General features: G+C 38.4%; 1 protein-coding gene and 1 long non-coding RNA gene across 13 annotated transcripts; both read left to right on the top strand.

Moving 5' to 3' along the window:
- On the top strand, positions 2,668-8,434 carry LOC109715590. 12 transcript variants are annotated; one of them, XR_002217682.1, is made up of 7 exons: positions 2,668-4,277; positions 4,367-4,485; positions 6,605-6,670; positions 6,761-6,825; positions 7,134-7,180; positions 7,300-7,356; positions 8,151-8,434. It is a non-coding gene; the product is annotated as an uncharacterized LOC109715590 (long non-coding RNA). The 12 variants fall into 12 exon arrangements; XR_002217685.1 differs by having other exon boundaries at positions 7,249-7,356; XR_002217681.1 differs by having other exon boundaries at positions 7,097-7,180.
- On the top strand, positions 9,327-10,997 carry LOC109715391 (ankyrin repeat domain-containing protein 65-like). Its single transcript, XM_020240368.1, is given in 3 exon segments — positions 9,327-10,602; positions 10,604-10,639; positions 10,641-10,997. Coding segments are annotated over 3 exon segments (1,584 nt in total). The 5' UTR covers positions 9,327-9,411.

Raw genomic sequence — 12,284 nt, 5'->3', positions numbered from 1 at the left:
AATTGCAGTATTGCACCACTAGTTATATTTTTAAGATAACTTTTATATTAATATCTTAATTTGTGAATTCATACATTTAAGATTTTTAATTTTGGTTAGTATATTAGAATACAAATTTGGTAGAACCTACGGTACTTAATTAAATCATAAACTATTTTGAATCGGTTATCTAATCTTTTAAATTTTTGATTTTATTACCAAATCTTTGAGTTTGTTTTGATTTGAGTCAGTTGACGTTACTTTGATTTCAAAATTTGAACTGATTACTTCGTTTAATGAATTTATAGTTGAGAGAATTATATGAAGTTTAACTAAACTTATATATAGAGATAAACGACGGATTAAAATTTTAAACTCAAAATGTCGTTAACCGACTCAAATAGAACAAATTAAAAGATTAAATAATAAAATTAAAATTTTAAAAAGTAGAATAATCGATTCAAAATAATTCATAATTCATATAAATTTTGTAAGTTCTTATCTGAAAATTTCTAGTTAAAGTTTATTGTGTACTTTACATCTAGTTTATTGTGTACTTGTAACACCATACATTTATCTATTCTTCATTTATTCTGCGCTTTTAATTCAATAGTCTATTTCTTTATGTAGAGAAAAGATTATAACTAAAAAAAAGTGAAGGATTAAAATACGAGATAGAATAAAGTCAATAAATGTACACAATCAACAATGCAACTTAGTCTCCGCACAATTTTTATTTTTTATATTACAATTTAATTTTAAATAGTATAACTGAGTATTAAACAATATAATTTAGTCTTAAATAATGTAACCTTTTTTTTATCTATTTCTTTATAACGATTCACAACACATGACATTTTCAAATATATATCTTATACTATATATATTATATATATATATATATATATTAATTTAACGCATTCTTTAAATAATCCCCTCCCCTTAAATTCTTAAAATAATACACCTCCCATCCTAAATACATATTTTGATAACGCCGATATTATACGAGGAGCACCACTCTCCGATTGCAGTAATTATTCAGGAAAGAAGCGGAAAAAAAAAAGAAGAAAAAAACAAATGAGAGAGAATGACAAGAGAACAAGAAACAAAGATTATAATTTTTTTTAAAAAAAATTATTTTTACAAAAGCGAGAAATTAATAAATTTTTTCTATAAATGGGCCAAAAATCTTTTACATCTGTAAAATATGTTTACTAATTTTTTTAAAAAATTTTAAAACTTCTATTATTTAAATATGCCATGTTAAAAAAATTTTAAAACTTCTATTATTTAAATATGCCATGTACAAGATCACGTTTGGAAGCAGCACTTTTTTCTTTTTTTTTGGAGACTTTTTTTTTTTTGAGAGATAGGTAGCACGCTACCCGTTTCGTTTATTTCATTTAGAAATAAATTTAGCTAAAAATATGAATTAACTAGAATTCAAATTTGAAACTAGGATTCAAACTTGGGATCTCGGGTATCAACCATCAAACTCTTTGCCACTTGCTCTAGAAACGATCGGGTGCTTCTTTTTTTTTTCTACTGATCTGGTACATATTAATTCACTCAGAATGTGGAGGAATTCTACACTGTCACACTTACACCACGTCATCAATAACAAACCAATCACATTTCTTTTTGTCAAACAAAAATATAATAAAAATATTTTTTTTACAATCATAATAAAATATATATTTTTATAAAAAAATATTTGATTAATTTGTTACGGCACGTCACTAATATATCCGTTGCATTCTAGAATTTTTCCAGGATGTGAAGGGTGAAGAAGCGCTTCGGCGCAACGAACGAAGAATTTCCGACATTTTGCAAACGTGGCATGCAGATGTGGTTTTTACGCTACAGCCCACGTCTCGAACAATCGCTTTTGTTGTCGGGTTTATTTGCGGAAAAAGCTCCGCGTGGAGAGATCTATGGGCTTCGCACTTCTCCCCAAAAAAGTACTTTTTTATTTTTTTTAAATTTTCGGTGAAAATATATTAAGACCCCTTCAACTATAGATAGGTCCACAATAACCCCTTACCATTTTTTTTTGTTTAATTGAGATCTTTTAACTTTTAAGTTTAGTTTGTTATTGAAATTTATCTGACACTATTAAATAAAATAAAGTCGAAATTTCAGTTTTCTACCATTGCATGTTATCTTTTTAGCGTATTAAGTTACAGAAAAATTTATGACCCTAAAATAAAGTATTGTTGTATTGATACATGAATTGTGAAAAAATAATATTTTTTTTTCTGAAAATTTCATCTACTAAAATTTAGTTTGATATTGAGGTCTATCTAATACTATTAGATAAAATAGAATTAAGAAAAAAATATATAAAGATATGGTTCTGCATTCTCCGATGGGACTGTAGAAAATATATCGTAACCGATTCATCGCGATATGCGGAAAGCAAGGTATTTTTCTACGTATTTTTTCGCCGCACGTAACGTAATCTTCCTGCAATTTCAAACAAAGCCTAAGATGAAATAAATATTTATTGAATTTTAGCGACTTAACAACATAAATTAAAGCTTAAAAATAATCTGAGGTGCAGTGACCTCCTACAAGCTATTACTATTTATTTATTTCCAAAATATCCGTGCCAAACTAATGCGCGTTCTCACGTGCGTTACACGTGACCATGAAAGCTTAAATAATAAAAAAAAAATACCAACAATGGCCACAGATGTTTCTCGAACCAATCCCCTCCTCTCCTCCCCATTGAAGCAACCCGTGCAAAACCCTAACCCTAAAAAAGCCTCACAAAACATTCGAAACCCTAACCTATGTCGTCGTCGTCGAATCGAAATCGCATTTATACAGCTTGTATTTATATATCTTTTTTCCCTTTCCATTTATTGTACATTTTTTTTTTTGGGTTAATTAAGCCGTTTCGAAATAGGCTTATCCACTACTTCTCTTATCAAATTTGATGCGCTTAATATTATAAAATTTTAATCGATTAAATTATAAATTTTGTCAATTGGTATGAAATTTCTAATTTTTGATTATTAATCCCCGTATCTTATATCCTGCTACAAAGTGCACAACAAATGAAAATCGAAGAGAAAAATCACATTATCCAAACTCGATCATAATTTTGTGTATGAAATCATCCTTTTGGTGGAGTAGTTAAAAATTTATAATGCTTCAGCCTATATATTTCTATGAATAATTTCAAATTTTTTTTTACATTATGTGGTTGCAATTTCGTAATTGTGCTAAAGAATTGCATATTTTCCAGCAAGCAACCAAAATCAAAAGCAAAAATATATGCATTGCATCGGACTTGTACGCGCCGGCTAAAATTGTTGGTTTGGCGTCGCTTCAAGTGTTTGCGACATTATAGATGTTATTCATTTAGTATTTCTATACATCATAGAAGTTTCATTTCTAGTATTATTGGGTTTAGTGTACATTATTCATTGAATTACTCGAGCAGTATATATATATATATATATATATATTATGCGACTGACATTTTAAAGAGAGGTAAAACATAAAATTCCAGTTGTTTGTCCCGAGGAATTTATGTGTGATTTGTATCTGCATTGTTTATATAGCTGATGATGTGACTGGTGAAGTTTGTACAATGCGTATTGTTCGCTTTGTAGGAATTTCTCTTATTCTGCTGTGTGATTTTCTTAAGCTGATGATCTTACATAACATAATAAACAGTTACTGTTATTGTGTTAGTTATGATGGTTCTTTATTTAGCTTTGGAGTGGCTATTATAATGAGTTGAGATGTTGGGAACTTTATGCTTGAAAGTTGTGTAACAATTTTGGGATCATTTGCTTTCTATGTTGCATCTTTGTGTTGTCGACGTGGTGTTTTAGTGCTTCAACTATGTTCTACACCCTTTGATTAGTGCGAATATACAGGACTCTTATGATGCCTTAAATTGTTCGTGAGCTAGCCATTTCTTTTACTTTGAGATGAAGCGAGCATATACTTGTTTGTACCTGGGAAAATAATATGGTGTTCTTGATGTAGGAATATAGGGTCTTCATGATGCTTTTATGTGGTTGTATTGGCGAACCCTTTGCTTAAAGATTAGGTTAGCTCGCTGTCGCTTGCAGCGTGAGGAATCTGGTCAAGTGTGTCGATACTGTTAAAGTTATTTGAAAATCGAAACCAACACAGCGCATGATGTTTTCTCACCACGTGACCAGTATTGCATGTTTTGTCCGAGAATTCTAGAATGCTTATGGGAGGTTCTTTGCTTATTTCAATCATAAGCTTTTAACACGCAGGTCAGAGGCAGGAGACTGTCGAGAAGCTCTTTGGTAATCCTCTTCTTCTGGTGCTAATTCTGTTAAGTACACTATCTGCTATCTACCCAACTTATTTACTTCTTCCTTTTTTTTTCCTGCAGTTTAATTTAGGCACTTGAGGCTGAGGAAATCTGTTGTCTAGTTATATCTGCTCGACCTCTTTATCGGGTTTAATTTAGATTTGATCAAATCACTTGGTCAATCTACAATTGATATTAAGGTACTGTTATTTGACTTTGTTAGGCTTGTTTCTGATGGCAACAGCGTTATCAATGTAAAGAATATAACCATGAGACACTTGAGTTGTTGGCATTGATTTTATCTGTTTTCTCACCAAATCCATGTAATGTTTTTGCTTTGATTTGATGCTTCCTAAAATACATTGGCCTGAGCTATCTAGGGTAAAAATTTGGTGTATTTATGTTTGGACATGTTGGTTGTCCTCTTTTGTGGATATTGTTGTTTAGCTCTAGCAACTGGTAGCATTCTTATTCTGGTAGGAATAGTGCTATTCACTTCAAACTGGAGAGGCAATTCGGCTTTCTGATTATGAAGGATAAGCATTAGGTAGAGCGTATGAAGTAAGGCCTCTTTGATAGAACATTTCGTACATTGAAAAATCTAAAGCTTCTATCTTAGCGGGATGCAGAGATTTGATTCTAAGCATTAGAATTAGTAGCTTCAACTTGGCGCTTCTAGTTCTCGCAAAAAGAATCTTTTAAGGATATCCTAATATAAGGCTACCTCAAGTAGACGCTACTCTACAATACTTTATCAAATGAGACTACATTCTAAATCAGGGTTAATCAGGCTCTTAAGATGATCCAAGTCCTAAATTGTGTTCAAAGTGACATTGTTAGGTACTCCAAAGAGCAATTAATTGAAGGTACAAGTAATCACAATATTATTCAAGTCAAAATAACACGAGCGAATCGATTGATTGGGTATGAAGATAGTATAGCAATCTTTTGAATTCAGCTAGATTATCATCCTCTCAGGGTGGTTAACCAAGTCAGATTCATCTTATTTCACCATCTGCTACAATGTCATAATAATGAACACTGAAATTAGATAAATTGCAGAACAGAAAAGACCATCATATCTCTTTCTGATGAATTCTTCTTTTATGTCTACCAGCTGTTAGCATTGCTTATATCTATTACTTTACAAAGGTAAAAACAATGAACACGTGGTAGTTATATTTGACAATAACAGGTTTCTTTTTATCCTGGTTTTGCTCCGTTATCCCAATCAGGACATGCCAAATGGTAAAAATGAACCACTCATGTCATGCCATTTGGAGCATTGTTACTTGGTATGGTGGATATCCAAAACAGCTATAATTTATCTCAAATAAGAACATTTGGCGCCTTGGTAGCTAACTCTTATGTGTCTTTGGTAACCCATTGGTCATATATCAATTGGATTACATTATCTTGTGGCATATTCCTGTGTTCTTCTTATATACCCACTTCCATTGGGCCAAATTACCAAAGGAGACACTAGAAATTTGCTCCAAGTCCTACTCCCGTGTACTGTAATTGTTTATTTTGTTGTATTCCTAAAAACCTAGCTAATGTTAGCAATCGAAGAGTCCACAGAAAAATAAACATGAGTATATGTCATAAAAAATGGTGAGCGTAGAAATTGAACTCAGAAGCTTTTGGAAACATAGTAGGTTCAACCATTTAGAACTGGTTCTGAGACCATATTATTCAAAAGATCGATCTAATAATAAATGCCTTAGGAATAGTCACACTGTGAACAGATCTACCTGTGAGCAATTCTATGATGATAGTAGTTCCTCCTATGTTTACATGAAGTGTATCTATATTACGATTGTGACTCTATACACAAGCTTGGTTTTATTCCCCTGGTGATTGTTTTATATGCTTGGTGGGTTGCTATTGTAGCTGGCCATGTAACCAACAAGATCAAAACACTTTGGTGGTTTGATTTATTCTCTCATGCATTTAGGGTGCACTCTGAAGAACTTGTGCCTTCTTTTCAAGGACTAAGGACTAGGGACATACAGAAGCAAAGTACATTTTAGAAGTGACAGCATAGGGCACACACTGCTTTTTTATACTGGATTTGAATCATAATTATTGACTTTTTCTTCGGTCAGAATCAAGTTTACAGAGTAGACTGTAAAGTTTACAGAGTAGACTAGGTTAAGTAGGAGAAATATGGACCTCTTTGGCTGAAAATTCATGTGCTTTGAGGAGAAATCAAATTTCTATTTGTATTGTGTTGATATATCTCTAATAATTTGCTATATGGAAATGCATCCTCTTTCTTTCCCCAGTCACTGGTATATTAATTTATTTTTGGTTCAGGGATATATTCTGCTGAAAACAACCCTAGGTTATCCTGATGTTTCTAACCACTGAAAAAAAAACAAGGTTAATGTTATATTTCTTTCTATAAGTCAGATGTAACACTAATGAGTAATGACTACAGAAAAAATATAGAGGTAATTATTTTGATTGCAGGTGTAAATAGGTACAATTTAAGGGGTGATGTGAAATACAAGGGGGAAAATTGAGATCATTTTGAGGTCATTTCAAGATGGGTGAATTTTTTTTTCTTTTTCTTTTTTCAGCCTTACCATGATTTTCTGTTTATTTGGTGCAATCATCAATCTTAAATTGATCAAAGTGGTAAATGCAGTAAAAGAAGATCCTTAACATATGAAAGATTTTTTTCGGCACTATTATTCGCTGAATTTTTTTTTTCTCTCTATGTCAACATATCTGGAAATATATGTGACTTGGAAGATATTTTAAGATTTTTTATTTACCATGTTTACTCCTAGCTGCCATTTGCAGAACTATGCATATTTTGACAGGGGATATTTCATCTCAGGCCATTTGTGTTGCAGACAAGGATTTGGCCAGCCAAGTTGCAAACTGGTAAATTTGGTAAATTTTGATATGCTGTTATAATTTTTAATACTTATCAAGTGAGATTGGGTATACAGTAATATAGTTGGATGCAATTTATGGGAGTTTGGTTCTTTCTGCTGATCCAGAAGCTGCTTTTCTTGGTAGAGGACACAAGCAGAAACACACATACTTGAGCAAGCAAGGTATATGATTACTCATCTGTGCTTAATAAAAATGGAAAAACTTAATGGTAAGTGAAAAATGTAAAATGCCATAATACACAGAACCAAATTTTCTTTCCCCCAAAAGGATTATCTGTTTTTTTTTTTTTTAACCTTTTTTTTTCCCTCTTTCAAACTCAAAAGGAGCATGTGATATTTTCTTTCTTGAAGAAAGTACTATATATGTATATGCAAGAGACCTAAATATAGAAGGGAGGAAAGGGAAAAAAAAACAACAAATCTTGAGTTGGATCCATCATATTATGGTTTATTCATGCATGCAACTTAAGCAACTATGTGCTCAACAATTTATGAAACTATATATATATATATATGTATATGTTTTTTTTTTAGAGAGATAGGTAGCATGCTACCTGCTTCGTTTATTCTATTTAGAAATAAATTTAGCTGGAAATGTGAATCAATTAGGATTCGAACTTGGAACCTCAGGTGTCATAACCACCAAGTTCTTTACCACTTGCGCTGGGGACGGTCAGTATATTTGTTTCTCCTATTAGACAAGGATAAGTGGGTAAAATATTTATGAGCAATACTACCTGTACAATCCTATACTAGGTGTTAGATTTACATCCCACTTAGTCGAAGTCTATTTTTTTAATTTTTTTTTATTAGTTTTATCAACTTTTCTGTTTTAGTACTAAAAATCCAAGAGTTTTGTGAACTCTCGGATGGAAGAGATGTAAGAACTATGCTTATATACAGCGTGTGCATATAATATTTTATATATTTTTTTGATTGAAAATGAAATCTCACAGGACTCCTAGAATCCTTCACTGGAAATGGAATTTAAAACCAACAAGCAGACACAAGAAAGTGCACTGGAGAAGAGCAAAATGTAGATTGTGTAGAGCAATGTCATTCTTTATTTACTAGATTGTCTAGATCAAGCACTTCATTTTTTTTTTATTTTTTTGCCTTTGTTAAAAGGCCCACAACATATTGTATGTGTTTCCCTTGGTTTTTTACAATGTAACTCACCAATCATGGTACAAGAAAAACCCTAATAATTAATAAAAAATCGATATATTTGAGACTCGAATGATCGTATTTGCTTTGATTATTCCACTAATTTAACCCCTTCTATAAAGATTGAAAAGGATCTGCAACAACATGCCACCAAACTAAGACCAATTCTCTCCCTGGTTACTTGCGCACCTCAAACTCAAAAAGAAACATTAGTTTTTTCTTTTTGTGATTAAATCTCTAACATTTTATTAGTCTTTTCAAGGGAATATTCGCTTTGGTCAAATGGTTCATTCTATGTTAGCAACAAATCTTATTAGACTACAAATTTTCATTTTAGTTAGTCGAACTTTTGAAATTTGATTGAAACAACTAGCAGATGTTAAAAATCTAGCTAACTAATTTTTTTAAAAAATAAATAAGTATTTCAAGAAAAATCCTTCTGTTAAACAGTACCAAATTTTGCGAGATGACTTTTTCGTGATAAAAGATTTAAAAACTAAAGTGAATGGTCAAGTAAATAAAAAATACTTCTTGCGCACTTCAAATTTCATATATTTAATAGGTGGGAGTCAGTCGCTAGTGTAAATAGAGTAATGTTATTCGTATACTTTATTTGGAGATGTATGATTTACATCTATCCATTTTATCTAATTTGGGAATGTATGATTTATGCTCGTCCATTAGATGATGTTCTTCATCTACTGGAGCGTACAGATAATTTTTTACATATATTAAATATAATAAGGAATAATAATCAAATTGCAGTGGAGACGCGCAATAGAACAAGTCCCCCCCTTGTTCTTGACACCCACATGTGGCGTCCTCTCCTCTGTGCGCCGGCCGCATCTAAATTCCCCCATTCAAACACTTAAACCTCCTCATCCCCCCCACTTTCCTCACTCCCACCCAATTCTCACACTCCCCCTCTCTCTCTTAATGAGTTGAGTTCTTCTTCTTTTTTTTTTTTTTGGTAAATTTGTAAATTTTGTAGCAGCGGAAAATTAAGGATACCAAAATAGCAGGCAGCTAAAGGGGAGAGGGGGGAGGAAGATGGACAGGTTGATAAGTCTGGAGCCGTCGAACGAGGTGTTGATTCGGGTGGAGGCGGGGCGGCGGTGCAGCGGGGAGCTGACGCTGCGCAACGTCATGCACACGATGCCGGTGGCCTTCCGCCTGCAGCCGCTCAACCGCTCCCGCTTCGCCGTCCGCCCGCAGTCCGGCGTCATCCCCCCGCTCGGCGCCGTCGCCGTCGAGGTCGCCTACCTCCTCCCCCTCGATTCCCCGCTCCCGGACTCCCTCCCCTTCTCCCCCGACTCCTTCCTCCTCCACAGCGTCGTCGTCCCCGGCGCCGCCAGGGGCCTCGCCGTCGACGCCGTCCCCCCCGACTGGTTCGCCGCCAAGAAGAAGCAGGTCTTCGTCGACAGCGGCGTCAGGGCCGTGTTCGTCGGCTCGGCCGTGCTCGCCCGCCTCGTCGCCGACGGGTCGATGGACGCCGTCCGCGCCGTGCTGGAGCGGAGCGACCCGGAGTGGCGGCCGGCCGACGCCGTCGACGCGTCCGGCGTCAGCCTGCTGCACTCGGCCATCGCGCAGGGGCGGCCGGACCTGGTCCAGCTGCTGCTGGAGTTCGGCGCCGACGTCGAGCCCCCGGGCCGCGGGCCGACGACGCCGCTCGAGGCGGCGGCCGCGGCGGGGGAGGCGCTGATCGCGGAGCTGCTCCTGGCGCGGGGCGCGCAGCCGCGGCGCGGGGCCGGGTCGGCGGCGGGGCCGGTGCACGCGGCGGCGGCGGGCGGGCACGCGGGCGCGCTGCGGCTGCTGCTGGCGAAGGGGGCGGCGCCGGACGAGGCGGCGGCGGACGGGCGGACGGCGCTGATGGCGGCGGCTGAGCGGGGGCGGAGGGAGGCGGCGCGGCTGCTGCCTGGGCGGCGGGGCGAGGGCGGAGGCGCGGGGCGGGCGGCCGGCGGACGGCGGTGCACGCGGCGGCGCGGCCGGGACGAGGCGATGGTGCGGATACTTGTCGGGAAGGGCGCGGCGGGGGCGAAGGCGGTGCGGGACGCGCGGGGCGGACGCGCTGGAGGTGGCGGCGAGGGGGGCACTCGGCAGGCTGCTGGACGTGCTGGGGCTGCGGGACGGGCTCTGGCGGCGGCGAGGAAGGGGAGAGGGAGAGGCGCGGAGCGGGCGGTGGACGGCGGGGCGGCGGTCGACGGGCGGGACGGGCGGTGGACGGCGCTGATGCGCGCGGCGGTTCAAGGGGCGGGCGAGGGTCGCGCGGGAGCTGGCGGGATCGCGGGGCGGAGATCGAGGCGCGGGACGAGGAGGGGTACACGGCGCTGCACTGCGCCGTGGAGGCAGGCCACTCCAAGGTGGTGGAGCTGCTGCTGAAGCGCGGGGCCGACGTGGGGGCGCGCACCGCCAAGGGGGCGACGCCGATGCAGATGGCGGCAGCGTTCGGCTACGCTTGGATCGCCAAGGCGCTGGCGCAGGCCGGGGCCAAAGAGGAGGAGGAGGACAATGAGGCGGCGGCGACTGCAAAGGCGAAGGGAGGTGTTGATAAGGAGGCGTTCGGAAGGGCGGGAAGTGGGGGTGTGAGAAAGGAGCGGTTTGAAAGGATCACAACGGCGGCATACTACTCCCACTAATTTAAAAAATATATATATAGTGGACCGGGTGCACCACATGGACTCACCGGGTGCACCAAGTAAAAAATTGTTTTGAAATTAGATGCTGTTCTTGTCCCATTTCTTATTTTAAAAAGATAATATTTCAAACTTTAAAAAGTAAAAAAAATATATATAGTAGGATATGTATACAGATCATATATAGTTAACCCGGTGGGCTTGGTCTAGAGGGTATATTTTTGGTTCGCGCCAAGTTTTGTACTGAACTTCTTAGATCTCTTCTAATTTTAGTTTAGTAATAAAAATTAGAGAGAAAAAGTGTTATATAGTGTGATGAGGTACCTGTTAGTTATTTGAAATGCAATAAGTTGTAATTTGATCGGTTGCTGTTATTCATGTAAATTTACTTTGGAGAAATTCATCGGTTGGTTGCTGTTATTACTTAATAGAGTACTAAGTTGCAGTACGAAAAAGCTTTGGATAGAACTTGGTTGGAAAAGGAAGTGAAAGCCGATTTCGATACAGTTTACTCTACTACCGAATCTGGAGACATCTGAGATATTTTCGAAATTTCGACGGGAACTGATCGAGAGTTCTACTTTTGCACCGGAAGAAATCGAAGAGGAAGGTGAGTTTCGCGCCTTTTAAAGCGACTAACTCCCGAGAACACATAATTTATACAGCCGAAGTCGACGCTTCTGAGATGACTACAACATGTAGCTGCCATGTGTTTGAATGTTTAGGCATTGTTTGTAGAGACATATTAGGAGTCTTCGATTTACATACTAAAACCGTGGACACGAAATGTCGAGGATGCTAACAACTTATGCTGTGGAGTTATTAAATTTGCTTAATAATCGAAGGAGAACCCCGTTAGAGCTTGTGCCTGTTCCGATGGCATTATGTTTGTCGTCAGCGGGCAACTCAGCAACGACTTGTTCCGCTAGCACCGGTACCCCCCCCTAGTTTGCCTACCATCCTCGGTATTTTATCAGCTACATTCACTTTTATATATTTCCCATTAGAAGCTTCATCTTTTAATTCAGTGCCAATCAATGTTTGCAACTTTTATGCGTATGAGCTAGATTGCTTTTGACAACCATCGGGCATGCCGATTCCAGTTTTTAACTCGCCTAACAGGGTATAATGAACTGAATCAGCTGTCACAAAATCTGGCATGGCAGCCACTTCTATCAATCCTCTACAACTTCCGGCGCACTCACAGTTATTAAACCTCCCATCAGAGCCACTGCCATTGTTGCTGGGGGGCCTGCGTCGCCACCCCGCCAGAGGCAGCTTTGATCATGA

Source organism: Ananas comosus, linkage group 9 (genome assembly GCF_001540865.1).
Source record: "Ananas comosus cultivar F153 linkage group 9, ASM154086v1, whole genome shotgun sequence".
Taxonomy (NCBI): Eukaryota; Viridiplantae; Streptophyta; class Magnoliopsida; order Poales; family Bromeliaceae; genus Ananas; species Ananas comosus.
The sequence above is the reverse complement of the archived record's forward strand: the minus strand, read 5'-3'. Positions and strand labels throughout refer to the sequence as shown.